The sequence below is a fragment of the Cibotium barometz genome, chromosome 25 (genome assembly GCF_041138505.1).
Source record: "Cibotium barometz isolate CiBa-2024 chromosome 25, ASM4113850v1, whole genome shotgun sequence".
Taxonomy (NCBI): Eukaryota; Viridiplantae; Streptophyta; class Polypodiopsida; order Cyatheales; family Cibotiaceae; genus Cibotium; species Cibotium barometz.
Genome location: NC_141070.1, coordinates 3,523,509 through 3,541,821, shown reverse-complemented (window position 1 = coordinate 3,541,821; position 18,313 = coordinate 3,523,509). Strand labels below are relative to the sequence as shown.

Here is an 18,313-nt window from a genome sequence, read left to right as displayed (position 1 = left end):
CCTGTAAGGAGAAACAGATCTGTCTCCCTTACTCCGAGAATGAGAAGAGCCTTCATGCTTGGAGTGTTCCTGTTTTCGAGAGGCATGACGAGAACGAGAGGAAGCATCATCAGACTCCTTAGAGTTTGTATGAGTGGCATGATGAGATACATCCTTCTTCATCTCTCCTTTTTCTTGCAAATAAGATTTGGCCAGTTCCTTGGGATTCGGATATCCCAACGGGGCAGCTATGGCCTCGAAGACCTCACCATCTGTATTACTCTTTCTCTTAGACTGCAAAACCCTCTGTACATCTGGATCTTCCTATATGGCTCTCAATGTTGCAGTCTCATCACGATATCGCCTAACTTGGCGTCTCAAAGTTTCCAACTCAGACAATACATCCATAAGTTGTGTGGCAAGTGAGGTGTTTTGTACATCCCTGGGCACCTCATCCTGCATCTGTCTGTTGGGTGTATTCATCACATGCTCATCATCACTCACATGATCAGCCATGATTGCAGATCAAAAATTTCTGCCAACACAGTAATCTTCTGTGCTGCCCCGAACGCTCTTATCTGCTACCCTCAACAAGGGGACTTACCACAGGCTAGAGAACGGAAGCTCTAATACCACTGTCACAAATAGGGAAGCGTGTGCACAGAAAACATTATCCCATACATAACATCATAGCATCTGACAACATCATCATCATACTTTGATACCACTGAAACAACAATATGAAAACCTACACAAAACCACAGCACTAGGGGGTGAAGTTGGGCCAGCCCCCCCCCCCCCCCCCCCCCCCCCCCCCCCCCCCCCCCCCGCGCCCCGCGAGGTATCTTTATTACCAACAGAGTGTTCCAATACAAGAGAATGGATGCTAGAGAGTAAACACTCTTCAAACTAGCACTAGATACATCCAGAATAAGATGAAAACAAATCAAACAATTGCCTGAGTCCTCAAACTCAAGCTTCCAAGAGTTCCTCGGGCACAGCCACACTCTATATGTGATCACACCCTCTAGCAGTGGTGTTGTCCTGAATAACCAACCATGAAAACCCTGGCTTTGGCCACCCGAAGGTTCCACCCTTAGAGCCACAAGCTTCACATAGGATTAGAGCCTTCAAATCTGTCATGAAGAACGTTGCTGAATTGGTCTGAACAGCACTGTTTTCAACCCACAAACATGCTGTACAGGTCACCCAAAGAGATGATACGGGTGCCCTGTTGTTTGCCTTGAATCCCGAGCCTTCGGAGCATGAAAACTCAGCCCAGAAACCTGCTGTACAGCAGTCGACCAGCCCTAGTTCTTTTGCATGCTCCATTGAAAACTGTCTCAAGCCCACGATGTTCCATCGCCAAAAACAACTGGAAAGGGGGGGGCCTAGCTGATTTTGGCCCCCCCAGAATAGCAACTCGTGGAGCTTTTTTGGCTAGATGGGCTGCCCACTTTGAGTAATGGCCAAGTTTTATTAAAAACTAGTCCTTTTGATGTGAACACTTTAAAAAATTGTCCTCCCAAACTTAAGTGTATGTGAACACTTTATAAATTGTCCGCCAAAATTTAAGTGTATGTGAACACTTGCACTCATAAACCTTAGTATAATAAAATATAAGCTGTAAATTAAGTTTGGAGTCACTTACCACCTGCAAAACACATAAGACCACCGCCTTAGTCCCAAACAGGTGTCGCGTCCACAGGTTTCCAGGCATCCCCGAAGCCCATGGACAATCACAAGCAAAAATACCAAGCATTGTCTAGGCAGTCAAGACAAGTCATTCATGCATGTCAAAACACATACAAATGCTTTATGCATAATATTTTCGATTCCATCTCCCAACTTATTCATCTTGTACCAAACCCTTCTCGGGCACCGCCCATACAGGTATAAAGAATGCTCACCAAGGTGTCCACCCTTCCATGAGACTTCATCAGCATGCCAAGAGCTCTCACCAGTGGTTTTCTGTGAGGGCTTTCCGGCTAGTTGGAGAGACCACACCATTGTGCCCATATTGAAGTCTGGAGATCCCACAGATTCCAGCAACAATCGTACCATTATGGTCGGCCACACCTTGGCGAAACTATATGCATCTATTATTGAGCATGAGTTGAGTATTTGGGCAGAGACTCAAGGATTACGAGCTACATGCCACGCAAGTTTTCGACGGGGAATTTCAACATTAGATCATATCTTTACACTCAGACCCATTATTGAGGAGGGCAGAGCACATGGTCGGAGGATATATTGTTGCTTTGTGGATTTTCGCAAGGCTTTTGATACGGTACCACGGGCCAAGCTGATGCAAAGGATGTATGACATTGGGGTACCGCCAACACTCACTTGGGGGGTACTTACTTTATATTAGTCAGTCACTGGCAGAGTGAAGACTGCGGAAGGAAACTCAGACTTGATTCACAGCACCATAGGGGTGAAACAGGACTGCCCTTTGTCTCCGACTCTTCTCGGGCTATACATTGATGAGGTTTCGGATTTTATTGATAGAGGAGAGGGAAGAGGTGCTTCCTTCGCAGGAGTTTGGATACCATTGCTTATATATGCTGATGATGTAGTCCTTATAGCAGACTCTCCAGAGGAGATGCAGACATTTGGATGCACTACAGGCCTACACGGAGGCCAAGGACCTCACGGTCAACCTGGGCAAGAATAAGGTTATGATTTTTCATACCTCAATGCAGTGGATTAGCAGATCAGCACCGGGTTTCATTTATAGAGGGGAGACTGTGGAGCAGGTTACCTCCTATGTGTATCTGGGAGTCCTATTTAGGGGCCCAGCTTTTTCCATGCAAGCAGCCGCTGAGGCGAGATTGTCACAAGGATATGCTGCCCTAGGGATGCTAGAGAAGATGTGCTCACATGTACAGTTTCAGGACCTCAAGACCAAATTATGGCTCTTTGATACTTTGGTCTCCCCTACTCTACTATATGGTGCCCCCATTTGGGAACCGAGCCTAGATCATCGCCACCGCCGCACCGCTGGGGGGGGGGGGGGGGGGGGGGTAGAGTGGGGATTGCTAGGATGATACGCAGTAAGCCATCAGTCCCACATGAGATCATTCAAGCAAAGATGACTGCTGCACCACTCGTAGTAGAGGCTCTTACCAGGTCAGTATCTTTCCTCCACAGTTTATGGGAGCTCCCTCGACACAGATATGCTAGGCTCGCTTTGGAGTCATCACAACAGCTTGCAAAAAGGGGAGATGAGACATGTTGGTATGCACAGATGACTACATGGTTCGGTCTACATGGGATCTCGATGGATAGATTGCCACCTTTTCAGTACTCTTTAGACGGCCTTTCTCTGCCTTTGCACCACTCAGACGTGAACAAAATCATTAGCCAGGATATTATCAGATTAGACACTGAGAGGACACAGGTATCACCAACGGGCCCTCTAGGGGTGAAGTTGAGTTTTTACAGAGATCACCTGCTTTGCCTCACAGAGGATGGTTTCATCACTCGTCCGAGTTACATGGACATACATTTGTCACATGGCATCACATGGCATCAGAGGGAGGTTCCATTGCCTTTTTAGAGGGGGATTCAGCCCCCTTGCCAGAGTGATGGACTATAGTGACCAAAGATGCCTAGGACTTTTTCTACTAGAGATACGCCGACATAGAGAGACTCTCATACATGGAGGAGTAGCGCACACAGGTCATGTGCAGAGACAGCTTACTGATTTCTTTGGGAGCACCACTTTAGCACAACAGAGGCAGGGTCAGGACACAGCCGCATCCACATCCAAAGGGGTCACTCTTGACCGTGCCTCTCAGCTATGTCGGAACAGACGCCCTAGACCTCGAGGTATCGGTAGCAAATCTAGATGGCATGGGAGGATTAGAGAGATCATCGGAAATCACCAGCAAATACCCTCAAGGCAGTTCACCCCGGAGGAGCTTGTCTTCATGCTTCAATGACCTATGAGGGATTTCATCCACTGAGGGCCCGTCTATACCCTCACACATTCATGAGCCTCATGTAACATGCAGCAGAATTATGCGTAATAAGGGATCCTGTCACGCAAGTCTCAAACCGCCTTCTTTATCCTGAGTTTCGCGAGTCTATAGCAATCCACTTTTAGCACTTCAAACTTTAAGAGATTAGAGGGAGAGAGAGATAGAACTATACACCAGATTGGGTTCCAAATTACCCACTGAAGGGCCCCCTCCTATTACTAGGAGTATTTGCTTTATTATCTTTGAAGAGAATGACTGAGGGACTGTTGATAAGCCAAACCAAGATCTCTGAAAGACCAAGAGTCGGGCTAAACTGTACATGGCTGTAGAAGCACCAATGATGACTGATCTCAAGCCTATGCACTCTTCTAATGGAATGTAGGAAGGCTGCAAATCTGAGGCTGAGATATGGACTGATTGGGACAGTTTCTAGGCTGTGAATGAATGCTCAAAATGAATCTATGAAGGCATTTTACCTTCACCGGAAGGGCTGTAGCAAAACGATGTGTATGAATGCTGAAAACTGTGTAGATGCTGAAAACGCGAGGTGCTGTATGGGCTGAATGTTGATTGATGCTGCATTTTGTTGATGCTATGCTGAATGGTCCAAGCGTTAATGCTCCTTGTGCTGAAGGATGAAGCGCTTGAAGACTGATGGCTGAGTGATTGGATGGATGAGCAAGTGTGCTATTTATATGCACTTCATGAGCAGGTCGGCTGGCTGAAAGCTGGCCAACTGCTTCATGTCCTGCATTAAATAAATAATGGTGATAATAATGTGGAAAAATGCCAAATAAATAATATAAAATATGGGAAAAAATACTCAATAATAATCTGAGGCTTCTACAATGATCTAGGAGGTCTAAATGCACATGTGATAAATGCTATGCAAAATGCAAACATGTCCTGATGCAAACCCTAAGGCTTCTACTATGACTTCTATATGCATGAATGATTCTCTCCAAGTGGGTTAAAGGACTTTGACTGCCTGACTGACTAAGGCTGAGGAATGACCTACGTAGCTCATACCTAACATATCTACGGATTACAATGGGATCACAATGTAGGACAAATATCAAATCCTAAAGGGTTCTACTACTGTATAGTGTTGCACTGATGATGAGCCATCTTGTCACCATGCACTACAGTGCACAGTACATCTGACACCTCACGCTCCCAAAGTTGTCTTTGTGGAGACGCTTTCGTCCCCTTTTAGTAGCTTCCCACATTTCCCATTTTCCCATGTTACTCTTGATCTCTAGATCTATAGATCTTTAGATCTTTTCTCACTTTTTTTGTTACATACCACTGACATTTGTACTTCATCTGACCAGATTATTATAAATTTTGTTCTCATAGGTCATTTTGGCCTTTCGAAGACGTTAATACAGATTTCATTTCTTCTCTGCAACTGCATTTTTAGGTGGTGCTTTATTGGGTCGTTCTACCCCCGGATCCTGCCCCAGACCAATAGTTGATTCATGACCCAAGAGCCACACCCTCCGCCTGGCCAACACCCAATCACCGCCACCGCCCGCCTTTGTTTCTCGCTGCCGCCCCCCGGTCTACCAGTACATTGTCTACACACCCAATTTGGTGCCTTCTCCTCATGCTCCAACGTCGAGAAAGCTGATGTTGCCTGTACTGGAGGTGACATCTGTGCCCACAAATGCCACAGTCAGGGAGTTCAATATTTTTCGGGGCTTCCCACAGATCGGGTGACATATGTCTAGTTACCCACTTCAGCATTTATAATATTTGGATCCTTTTTCAAGTAAAGCATCATGGAGACCAACAGAACCAACATGGTGATTGAAAAATTCAATGGGAGCAACTTCCCAACATGGCAAATAAGAAGTCTCCTGATCATGAGGGATAGTGTCTGGAATGTGGTCAACGCGGACCTAAAACCAAGCGATGGAGTGGAAAAGATTCGCACATGGAATGATCATAATGACAAGGTCATGGCGCTCATCGAGCTCGGATTGTCTAACAACTGATTTACCATGTGGACTTCACCAAAAGCTCAAAGGAGGTATGGGACAAATTGCAAAACTTGTTTGGTAATAAAATCGTTAACTACAAAGTCTTCCGTAAGCAAAAATTATCTTGCTTAAAAATGAATGAACGAGAAACTTTGGGAGAACATTTGAGCAACCTAGGCTCCATAATACAAGAACTCTCTAGCTTGGGAGGAGTTGTGGATGTGGATGACAAGAAAGCTCTGCTTCTATCAAGTGTAGAAGAGGTTTCAAAATTCTCTCAAACCTTGCTATCCTGAGGGTAGCTCGTGAAATGACCTATAATGAGATGATTGCAGTTCTCATAGACGAAGACCACTGCAAAGAGCGATCTGAGATTTCCTTCGAGTCAAATAGAGCTATGTTCACATAGGGGAAAGGGAAAAGAACTATCAGATGCAACTTCTACAAAAAGCTAGGACACACACAGGACAGATGCATCAAGAAGATGACCAAAGAGCAAGAGAAGGTACATGCAAACCTGGTGGCACAAGATGAAGAAGTCCAAGAAGCAGAAGCCTCAGGAGTAGAACATGCAACTACTATCATAGATAATCTTTCTCTAAAACAGGAAGATTATGATTGGACTTTCTAAAAGTCAATATGTGTGAGTCATGTGTTCTCTGCCCAAGTGGTCCCCCAAAATTGGTTGTAACAAATGTGTTGTCAGTCTCCTTCTATATGTGTAATAAGCCTTGAATCTTATAAAAGGCTCCATTTGTAACTTGCCCGAGAAGCGCAGGAGTGGGTGTGCATTGCTTGACCATGAGCACAATTAAACATTTCGGCATTTAATCACAGTCATTAAACAATCCACAAAGCTGAAAATAAAAGTTACACAAATAACACTGCATAGGGGCCAGAATGGGCCGACCCCCCCCCCCTTGGAGCATTTCATTATCCAAGGAGAAATATAACATGTACAAGCTTTGAGGGCCTTACTCTCCCCATGGGAGATGCCGGATTATCCATATACAACCATAAACCTGTCCTTCATCCAATATGGTTATCCGACATGTCCTTCCATAGGTGCACAAACATGTATAAAAGCCCACATGGCTCTTCCATACGCGTATAAACTTGTATGACAACCCATATGGCTCTTCCATAAGTACATAAACCTGTATACCAGCCCATGTGGCTCATTCGTGAGCTCATAAACCCATATACCTCTTCCTTGAGTGCCAAAACTTGTAAAACAGCTTGTATATCGCATAAAACCAAGAATTTCAGCAAGCTTTAGGACTGTTTTGCTGAAAACAGCCATCCAAGGTGTGCAAGATGGTGTCGAGTAGTGAAAATCATCTTCCCCAGGCTGGATATGGTTATGGGGGGCTTAGAAATGAAGAGAAATGCTGAAAAACCAGAGTTTTCAACCTCCAAAAACCTAGTTGAAGCTCAAACTCGCCCAAGAGATGACTCTCTCATGTTCAAATAAGCAAGAAAATGCTACAATGCCATGTGTAGAGTTGAATTGACAAGTGTGAGGACACTTGTCTCACTTATATCCTCTTATCTACCACATGTCCCAAATCCAAAGGCCAAAAATTCCACAATCTTCAGCTCTAAAAATATCCCAGATGAAATGCTAGTTAATTTCACAATGGTGCTTTGGTAATCCTCGATCTCTGTCGAATTCCGGAGGTAATAACGCGAACGGAAATTCTATCAGAGATAGCCAAAAATATCAACTTTTTCTAAAATTTAGGAGATGATCTCTTTGTGTTCCACCACATGAGAAATACATGTAGAACCATGTAAAAACCTGTTTCATTGCTCGACTCTCCCAAATCCTTAAGAGTTCGCCATACATACTTTCCACTTGACACATGAGCTCCAAAGCCCATTTCTGTGACCAAGAAACCGTCTCGAGAGCCTGAACCATGCTACGAACACTTGGTCCTCTATACTGGATAATCCCTCATTCCCAAAGCTTGTACATTCTTGATCTTTTGGGCATCCAAAGCCCATCCACGCACATGAGTTTTGGAGATGTCCAAAATGGTAACATTCCCTCCAGCTTCTTAAAAGTTGTCCTAAACTTTAAAGGTTCAAACCATATATCAAGATATACACATGTCCCAAAATAAATGGTCAAGACTATAAAACTCTCCATCAATCCAAAGACCATAAAGATATATTAGATACGGGCACAAGAGCCAACCATGTCTCCAATATGTATAAATCCATAAATGCAAAGCTTCCATACTTACATTCCGTGGAAGATATACTAGACACAGGCACAAGAGCCAACTGTGTCTCAATAACCAATATCAATGAGAGAATCATATGCCAATGAAAATTGCCAACCAGGTGCTGAGACACTCAAACAAGTGCCATGTACAAGAAACTAGTGTCTCGCACAGAAACATGTGCTATGTACACAAACTGGTGCCATTCCAGTGCACAAACCATGGTGACAGAAAAGCTGGTTCTCCATATATCTGGCAATGCTTTCTCCCAATCCCAACGGTCCCCATGTTCTCCCACACAATCCCAACTCTGATCTGAACGAGCCTGGTGTGGAAACAATGAAGCACTCACTCCACAATCCCAACACGAATCCACGTGTATGATGGAGTGTTCATTGAATTGCCCTCTCGCAATCCCAACACGAATCCACATGTATGGTGAGATAACCAATGAACCTTTGGCCTCCATATGGGGAGATAGTGATTCCAATATCGCTGAAAGAATCCATGTCCCAAATAAATAGGCGAGACTAAATAAGTCTCCATAATAACAATATCAAATCATATAACAAATAAATGGGCAAGACAAAACAATACCATAAGTCCTGATATCATAATTATATTCCAAGAAAATGGACGAGACAAATCAATCCCATAAGTCCAGGTATCATAATCGTGCAAATGGGTGAGACAAATCAATCTCATAAGTCCAGATATCATAATCATGTCCCAAGTAAATGGACGAGACAAAACAATCCCATAAGTCCAGATCTCATAATCATGTGCCAAGTAAATGGGCAAGACAAAACAGTCCCATAAGTCCAGATCTCATAATCATGTGCCAAGTAAATGGGCAAGACAAAACAATCCCATACGTCTAGATATCATTATCATGTCCCAAGTAAATGGGCAAGACAAAACAATCCCATAAGTCCAGATATCATAATCATGTCTCTCTATCCGCACTCCAAGTCGAATCTATCTCCAAGGAGCAATCATTCGCTCCAAACGCATAATACTCTCCACTGGTTTCCATGCTTACACATGCAAACACCAAGCCGAGAAAATAGAAGACCGATTGACCATACACGCCGATGTAGAACGTCCACTGGATCTGAGCACAGACATCAAGTCCCTAGCATACCAAATTCTAGTGCAGTGGGGGATATATGCTTTGTATGAGTCTGTGTGACAGGTAGAGTCCGAGCTCCAAGCGGACTATCTGATAGGGTGACCAGCACGATAGGGGTGAAGCAGGGATGCCCGCTATCGCCCACCCTCTTTGGACTGCACATTGACGCGGTCTCTGATTATGTAGACAGATTGGGAGGCCCAGGGGCATGCCTGGCATACCCATCTTGTTATATGCTGATGATATTGTTCTAATCTCACTCTCCGGAGGGATTACAGAGACACCTGGATGCATTACAGGCTTTCTGTGCGGATAGAGATCTGACAGTGAACCTTGGGAAAACCAAGGTTATGGTGTTTAACACCACACAGGCATGGGTGACGAGATCAGAGCCTCAGTTCACTTTTCGAGGGGAACCGGTAGAGTACGTCGTCATATGTCTACTTGGGAGTTACTTTCACAGGACCGCGTTTCTCCCTGAAGGGGCCAGCAGTAGCTAGATTAGCTCGAGGGCATGCAGCCTTGGGGACACTTGAGAGGCAGTGTGCACACATACAGTTTTAGGAGCCACACACCAAATTGTGGCTATTTGATACGCTTGTCACACCGACCCTCCTGTACGGAGCTCCAATTTGGGGACCCAGTATACATCACAGATCTCAGAGAGGGACAGATGAGGGATGGAGGCAAATGGAGAGACCACTAATTATGATGATTGCCCGCATGATTCGGAGCAAGTCATCAGTACCACATGAGATTGTTCGGGCTGAGTTGGGTGCCCCACCAGTAGTAACCGAGGCCCTATTCCAGGCAGTTACCTTTTTACACCGGCTATGGGAGCTCCCTCAGCAGAGGTACTCCCGATTGGCATTGACCTCATCCATACAGTTGGCAAAGGATGGAGATACTCATTGTTGGTACGCTAAGATGAGATCGTGGTTTGACCTACATGGTTTGCGGATAGAGGCACTACCACCCTTTTAGTACAGTCTGGATTGTCCATTTTTGGATCTCACCCGCTCAGAGCAAAACCGCATCATCAAGATGGATATCATCAGAGTGGACACAGAGAGGACATGGACTAGCCCCCTTGAGCCCTTGGGCACGAAAATGGCTCATTACAAGAGCCATTTTCTACACCTCTCACCGGATGATTTTATCACCCGCCCGACGTGCATGGATGTACACCTATCACATGGGATACGTTGTGCCATTGGACAAATCCGGACCTCATCACACCAGCTGCGGATTGAGACAGGGCGATATGTGCATCAGATCTTGAAAAACCGCATTTGTCAGCTATGCTACCAGGAGGTAGAGACAGAGGAACACTACATTTGCCGATGTACAGTCTATTATGAGATCCGAGGGAGATATCACTGCCTCTTCCGAGAGGGTTTTGGGCCGTTACGCAGGGTCATGGAGTTTGAGGATCAGAGATGCCTGGGATTGTTTCTACTTGAGCTCAGGAGACACAAAGAGACCCTCTTGGCAGACATGAGGTCGAGCCATGATGTACCTAGACAGAGGACCCTGACAGATTTCTTCGGCACCAGCACCAGCAACCCAGCCCACACACCTCCTGAAACCTCCTCCATTGGGCCATCAAGGCACCGACCACGCTCCCAGGGAGTCACCACTAATAGAGCAGTTATCTTATGTCGTACTTGTCAGCCACGCCCACCAGGATCCCGACCACGGCATCCTCACCATCGCCAGATCAGAGCCATTATTGCTCGGCATCGGAGGCGCCTACCTCGCTTCTACGACCTCTCCATTCTAGACAGCCCCATGGCGGAGATACTTGATCTAAGGAGAGGGCAACACTTCAACTGACCAGCATACATGGATCTACCTGATATACATTTTTCAGTATTTTCTACTCAGTATCATCTCAGAGTCTTACAGTTCTGTTCATAACTGTAGGACAATCAGTTTATTGTACTTTTTAGTCCCATTTAGTTGTTCTCTTTGATGAGACACCAACTTCAGATGTACTCTCAGTTTTGGGTCTCATAGGCCACTATGGCCTCTTAGAGACGTTAATATATCATTTCATTTCTCTCTCTCTCTCTCTCTCTCTCTCTCTCTCTCTCTCTCTCTCTCATATTTGTTCCTCATTCTCTGCACAGCAACCTACAACCCGTAACCACCATGTAAACCAAACAGGCCCGTTGAGCAAGCTAACCATCAGAAGGGGCCCCTATAAATAGGCCTAGCTTTTTCTCACTTCAGTGATATGATCCCAACTCAAGAACAATTCCAGCAAAGCTTCCATATGCATCCACAAAGGCATCAAAGTCCAAGACCCCAACACTCTACTTCAGTAGAAGACAAAGGCAAGTGTCTTGCTACAGACGATTGCAAGATTGGAGAGTCAGTATGTGACTCACAAGAGGTGGAGACAAAGGAGCATCCCCTTTGTCACTGCCTATAGCTTACTATGAGATCCGAGGGTGCATTGCTTGTTCAGGGAAGGATTTGGCCCCTTGCCTAAGGTCATTGATTATGATGACCCAAAATGTGAAGCCCTTCTTTTACCTGAGATTCGCAAACACAAAGAGATTATGGCATCTACACATTGACCAAGTGGTAAACACCACAAAATCCTTTAACATGAGTGCTTGCGAAAGCATGTTTATGAATTGATTGATTGCGATTAGCACCTAATCAAAGACTTAAACCCATGCACAAACTACTTCATGCTCAATATAGAGTACAGAGAGATGACCTAATCTACCATGTATTACGAACATGAAGTATGTAAATGCTCAATAGAGATACTCAATTGTAGCACTGTCATGAGCTCTCAATGACTCAATGATGACTGACTGATCAATGAATGAATATGGCTACGGCCTAGACTCCTATTTATAGTGACTAATGTTGGTGAGTTGGCTACCAACCCTAATAATAATGTCCAATTATGTGTGTTCACACAATAACCCAATAACTCTATCCACACTTGACTGCTCATTGGGCGCCTCCACAATATTACAATGATCTAGCACAATAGCCCTTACAAACACATAAATCCAGCCACGTACTCGACCTCTAAGGTGGCCAATGGATAGAAGCATATCCACGTCACACTCGGGAGAGTGCACATGACATCCCCTCTTGCTTAACTTGGAGCACGGGTGCATCCCACTCCAACAATTCATCAACATTGTACTACACTTGGCCTCATGGGCCATTCTTGGACAAAAATGTCAATTCATACATCTCTCTCTCTCTCTCTCTCTCTCTCTCTCTCTCTCTCTCACACACACACACACACACACACACTGCTAACTAAGCTCCAAAACCTGCATAGCATGTAAAACTCTCTTGCTTTTCAGTCATTGATGTAGATTCCTTGCCTAGACTGCATACCGTATTGGTTAAGGAGGTTAACTATACTGTGTACAGTATATGAACCCCTATGTCCTGGTGGATGTTGAAACGTGCTACCTTTCTTCCTATAAGCTTCTACACATGCATAGTTATATCTCCTATACTAGGGAAATCGGCTACATTTTACATCTCAAAACCAATCGATTAATCAAAGATTCAGCAAGAAATTATGAAGTATATAAATTATGAAGTACAGGCATGGAACATGTTGTAAAATATTGTACCTACAGTGAGGTGTAAAATGTCCTATACTGCACTCCATATTACGTGAGGTGCAAACTTGATTGTAAACACAAATTCACGCCAGAATCACCAACTGTAGAGACCAGATTTTGGAAAACATACAAGAAGAACATGCCGCAAACCCAAAGTTGGTTTCCAGTCTTTCTTCAGAGTGTTAACACAAATTTCACCATTTTTAGAAATGTTTGGGTGAAATATCCTGGTCAAAAAGTACCCTGTACAAAAGCAAAGAGAGCAAGTGTGACGAGGCATTCAATCATGATAAGACAAATCGAATGCACCAACAAAGACATCACCGCACATCACGTTCACGCAAATCCACTAAATACCTTTTGGAGGCATCTGTGGGAAGCCTTGGCTCAAAATCAGCTTCACTCTAAAAATGCCTCCTTCATAGGGAGTCCCAGCTTCATACACACAAAAATCAGTGTTACCCTCCAAAGCATAAACTTGATTTATTTCCACAGGCTGTTAATATATTTGACAGCATACCAACTAGACAAAATGTGCATGGAAGGAATAAAAGCCAAGTAAACATACATGGCCCATCAATATCGGCATGGATGTTGGAAAAGTTGTCATCATTGACAAATACTTGTATGTCTTCGAGCGGACTCTCCTCGAAACTTCTCAGCTCTCTTGCAAGCTCCTTTATCACTTTTGGCGGCAGATTTTCATTTGAAGCCTGAGTAAGCTCCATACTTTTTTTTCCCAAAAAGTAATCCCTCTATAGTTAAAAAGAGACCTGCCTTGACGACAAAGTACAAAACACTGCTACAGCATTAAAAGAAAACACAACATAGAGGGGTGCTTCCTTCATGGCTGGCAGCTCTCGGAGTAAGGCTACATTGTTAATAATATAATTATTTCAATTATTTATTTGTTTATTTACTTATAATTCCCAATCCTTGCTTTATGCTTGTTTGTTTGTGTGTTTATTCAAAGTTTTATACTTATGTTTACATTTATAAAAAGCAAAGAACAAAAAGATTTTGGTGGAAAAATACAGTAAAATTACCAAATAATGTTGGACTTTGCATGCATCCTTGGAAATATATTCTGGCACGTGCACATGAATTTATTTAATTTTTAGTCTGAGAAAAAAATGGCATACCATGCTCAGATCTTGAATTCTGTCTCAGCTTAATAATGATAACTGCAATAGAAAAAGATAAAACTTATATTGAGATTGCCCCCAATTGAAACCCTTACTCAAAAAGAAATTGCATTTAAAAATATCCCACGTAAGCTAAAGGTAATTAAGTATCAATCAGCACAGCCTTCAAAAAAATATTTAAATTTAACCCCAGATATTAGGGCTTAATGGCGACTCAATAAGCAGCTTCGTAAAGACCATGATTGGGTCAACAAGCAAAGCTGAAAAATTCCCCAAGACAAAACAATAAAAATGCAAATAAACGACCAGATGTAAAAGTTATAAATCAACATAAACCGGGTTTTCTTTCCTACAAGATAGTTAACTTTGAAAAAATAAAGACTAAATTTAGGCCGTGATTAAACATGAAGGATCAAAGCGTACCCGGGAGATCAAAGCACGGGAGAATTCTGTGGAGAAAGGGGTTGGCTATGGCGAGAAGGGCTCTGGAAAGTGACCAGGGGGAAACGTGATGGCCTTAAAAGAAAAAGCATAGTGAAAACTATTATACAATTCAAATGAACGGTCGTACCTACCAAAACGTAGCACAAGAAGAGAGAGATAGAGAGAGAGAGACAGAGAGCAACAAAATGTCAATTTTTGAAAATAAATAGGGTAAATTTGAAACAAAAAATGCTCTTAAATTGTCAAATGAGATACAACAAAATTACAAATTGTATTCATGCATTTTTTTCATTTACAATTAAAAATGCTTACTTAGAACGAAAAAAGAGATATTTCACATTCATTCAAAGAATTGAACATAAATACTAATAATCTTAAAATTTGTTTTGATTGAACATAAATTGTAATAGTTTAAAGTATATGAATTGAATTTGACAGAGGTGGTGTTTGTCAAATGACCTAATATGTTGTCAACATGAAGGTCCTCATGTTTGCAAGTTTTGTGTGCAACTAGCCCGTCAACCCAAGCATAGGTGTGTGTATTTATGTACATGTATAAATTTGATTGAAGGCCTAGTCTCAACACCACAGCCACAAGCATAGCATCCACTCCTAAAAACGATCCACAAGACTCTTGTGCCTTTGCAAGCAAGCCAAATTTAGCATATGTATCAACTAAACACCTTGCCTATTTCGATTCCGAACATACCTTTTCTAGCAAACTCGCCATGTATTTCTCAGCTCTTGTGTCTAGAAGCTTTCGAGTTGCAAACATGGGTGACAATGTCCAAATCGACACCCTCAAGTTGCATCCATTCAAAATAGTTCAGTGCTTCTTCACCACACCCATGGTCAATGTATCCATTCCATGACAATGTCCAAAGCGACACCCTCAAGTTGCATCCATTCAAAATAGTTCAGTGCTTCTTCACTACACCCATGGTCAATGTATTTATTCCATGACACAACTTCCTTAAGACGACATCTCGACCTAGTAGCACTTCATGTGCTTTTGCAAGTGAGCCACAGTTAGCAATATGTATCACCCAAAGTGTTGCCAACAACAAAATCTCTTCCCAACAACTTTGTCCTGACTCTCAACATGTATATATCCAACATGTTAATTTTTTATTTTGTTAAAAATCCACTCATTCATGCCTAGCCACACAGTCCATATAGGTACTCAACTCTGATGATGTTCCACATTGCCGTGGAACAACCCACCACTAGCACTCCTAATAACAACTCCTTCCAAGTGAGCTCCCTATTTAGCACAGGGCATAAACACTCTCCCTGTTACTCCGGCATGTTATGAATAGGAGTGCTAGAGATTCCACTTCCTTATTGCATTTGGCCCCCCACATACCGCTTTTAATGCCTATTTTTAGATCTCTTATGTTGGTCCACATGGCTTTATGCATAATTAACAACAACAGGAGACATGATTCCTTTAGCAAAATGATTGGAGACCAAATTTTAGAGAAGTTATAGCTCCATTGTCTGTGATCCCACAATATGTGCCATCAATCATTCAATTTGCAATATAGAGTACGGGGGATGGGGACCAAGTTGTGCTAATTTTTCCACGAGAAAGATTTAATCAGAAAATGCCCCTGGAAGATTTAATCAGAAAATGCCCCTGGTTCTGCAACATCGAGATGGTGTCCATGTCCCACAAGTTGATCCGGCTCTGAATCAGTTAACATCCCTTTTATTCAATCTGAAATCTTTTAATTCCCCCCTCTTGGAGTCATCTTTGCTTTTCCATCCAGCATTTAATACCCTTTTTGGAAAGCTTATGGGCATGGACTTGCACCTCTCTGGGAATATAGTTATTCAAGATGAAGGAGAACCATATTGAGTCAAGGTGGAGAATTCCCCCAAATCTACATAGGTTGCAGGAGATAGAGAGCTCCTTTTTGTATATGTTTTAGGCTTTTCACATCATTGCCAATTGGCTTGATTATGACCGGACTATAGAAGGCCACATGAGCCCTGACCCATATGCCTAAATGTACCCTAAGCCCCCATGTGCCTAGGCCATGCCCTATGTGCATGTGCATCCTAAAATCACTTTGTTACAAACCATCCCCTCCTACAATGATTTCTTTCTCGAAATCAAAAGGTGGTCATGCACAAATAACATAGGCAAGAGGCTATATACAAAAGCTAAAAATCAACTATAACTGCCCGAGGCAAATGGATGTCAAAAAACATGAGTCGCGCAATATCGATGTAAAAGTCGCATAATCCCCTCGATCAAATGGAAAGGAAGGTGGTATGCCATTGAAGATGAGGCTGACCATGTAACTACCTAGATCAAATTGCTAAGGACACAACTGCAAAGCTAATGTCAGGCCGTGTATTACATAGGAAGATCTAACTCCCCACCAACTTCATGTACTTCTTCACATTGTTAAGCTTACCCTAATGTGTCATGGGAAGTTGCTGATCCACCAAACTCAAGCTATGCTCAAGAGCTCAACCGTAGCCGCTCATCTCACCATGATCCTCCCACGCCTCCAAAAAGGGTATTTGCTGTGGGATTTGTAATATATTGTGAGCGGATGATGTTCACGAGATGATGCAACCTCTCTCGTGAATATCATGTGGGATCTCCATGGGAAGACGATCGCGGTGATAACCTAGTCACTTAAGCAAGAGGGAACGAACAATTAGCACTAGTCACTTCCAAACCCTAATCCTAAGCACATCACACATGCTAGATTAGAGTTGCAAGAGAGAGGGAGAGAGAACACTCCACTTCTATTGCATAAATGGGAGAATGAGTTACAAATAAGAGAAATTGGTTTTATAGTTCCAAGCCTTTTCCCACTAGGCTGCCGCCCGGGAGTAAGTGAACATAGTTACAAGGCTTTTCTTTAGGGTTTAGCCAACTCACCGAGATCCTCTTGTCTATCCTTCGAAGCTCCAAACTTGGGAGCGTCTTTAGGTCGTTTCCCTCATCAAATGACGGGATTTGTAATATATTGTGAGCGTCCATTACATAAGTGTGCAAACATGGTTGTCATAAGAATGTATTAACCAATATGTGGTTAACATATTCCTCTTCCTAAACTCGATCGCATCCTCGTGATCGATAAGAGGGTGTCGAGGCACGCTGTGAAGTGTTGGACTTGATTGGTTCTCTTGTCTCTCCGAAAATGAGAGGGGGTGGGGGGGTTAGTAAGATGGAAAGAAAGTACTAGCGATTAAGTATCCATCTAATCGTATGGGCTCTTATGAATTTGCTTTCTTGTATGGGCCCAATTGTTGTTTTTCTTTTTTGTTGCCTTTGCAGCTTTAACATCCTCATGAGAGGAGTCAAAGTAATTGAATAAGTAGACTAGCACGGAATACTTAATGACCAATATCTACGTGGTAGGTGGTGGTGTTAATGAGGGGTTAGTAAAACAATGGTGTTAGTAAGCAAGTGGCAAGGGGGGAATTTTGAGAGACAAGGAGGTAACTCGCGTGAAAACTGCTTGTGCTCCAAGATGTTATATTTCGATGGTGATGCACATGTAGCTATAGCATCTTCATAAAGACACCTTATTGGGTATCTTGGCTCTTGTGGGGTGTTGATTGATTAGGGGTCGGTTTTCTCTCTTTCTTTTTTAGTGGTTTGGCTTCTTCTGTCGTTGTAGCACATGGGACTGGGATCTTGTGTTGATGAGAGTGGTAGTTGAGGGTGAGGATCCATAGGGGTAGCAGCTTTTGAGTATGGAAGTAGAACCTACTTTGGATTATTTGGCAGGGGTGATTAAGAAGTTCCAAGTGATGGGTCATACCATTGACCAGGC

General features: G+C 43.2%; 1 protein-coding gene across 3 annotated transcripts in view; it reads right to left on the bottom strand.

Annotated features, from left to right (window-relative positions):
- The window catches only part of LOC147624152 (ubiquitin-conjugating enzyme E2 22-like), a 41,314-nt gene extending 26,713 nt beyond the window's left edge, over nt 1-14,601 (bottom strand). The window contains exons 1-5 of one of the 3 annotated variants that reach the window (XM_086819076.1): nt 14,490-14,601; nt 14,064-14,105; nt 13,490-13,694; nt 13,279-13,356; nt 13,052-13,164 (exon numbers count right to left, since the gene is read on the bottom strand). In XM_086819076.1, coding sequence (XP_086675202.1) covers nt 13,052-13,164; nt 13,279-13,356; nt 13,490-13,649 — 351 coding nt within the window. In that variant the 5' untranslated portion in view covers nt 13,650-13,694; nt 14,064-14,105; nt 14,490-14,601. The remainder of the gene's footprint in view (nt 1-13,051; nt 13,165-13,278; nt 13,357-13,489; nt 13,695-14,063; nt 14,106-14,489) is intronic. The other 2 variants (XM_086819078.1, XM_086819079.1) reach the window with 2 other exon arrangements.
- Between the last annotated feature and the right edge of the window lie 3,712 nt (nt 14,602-18,313).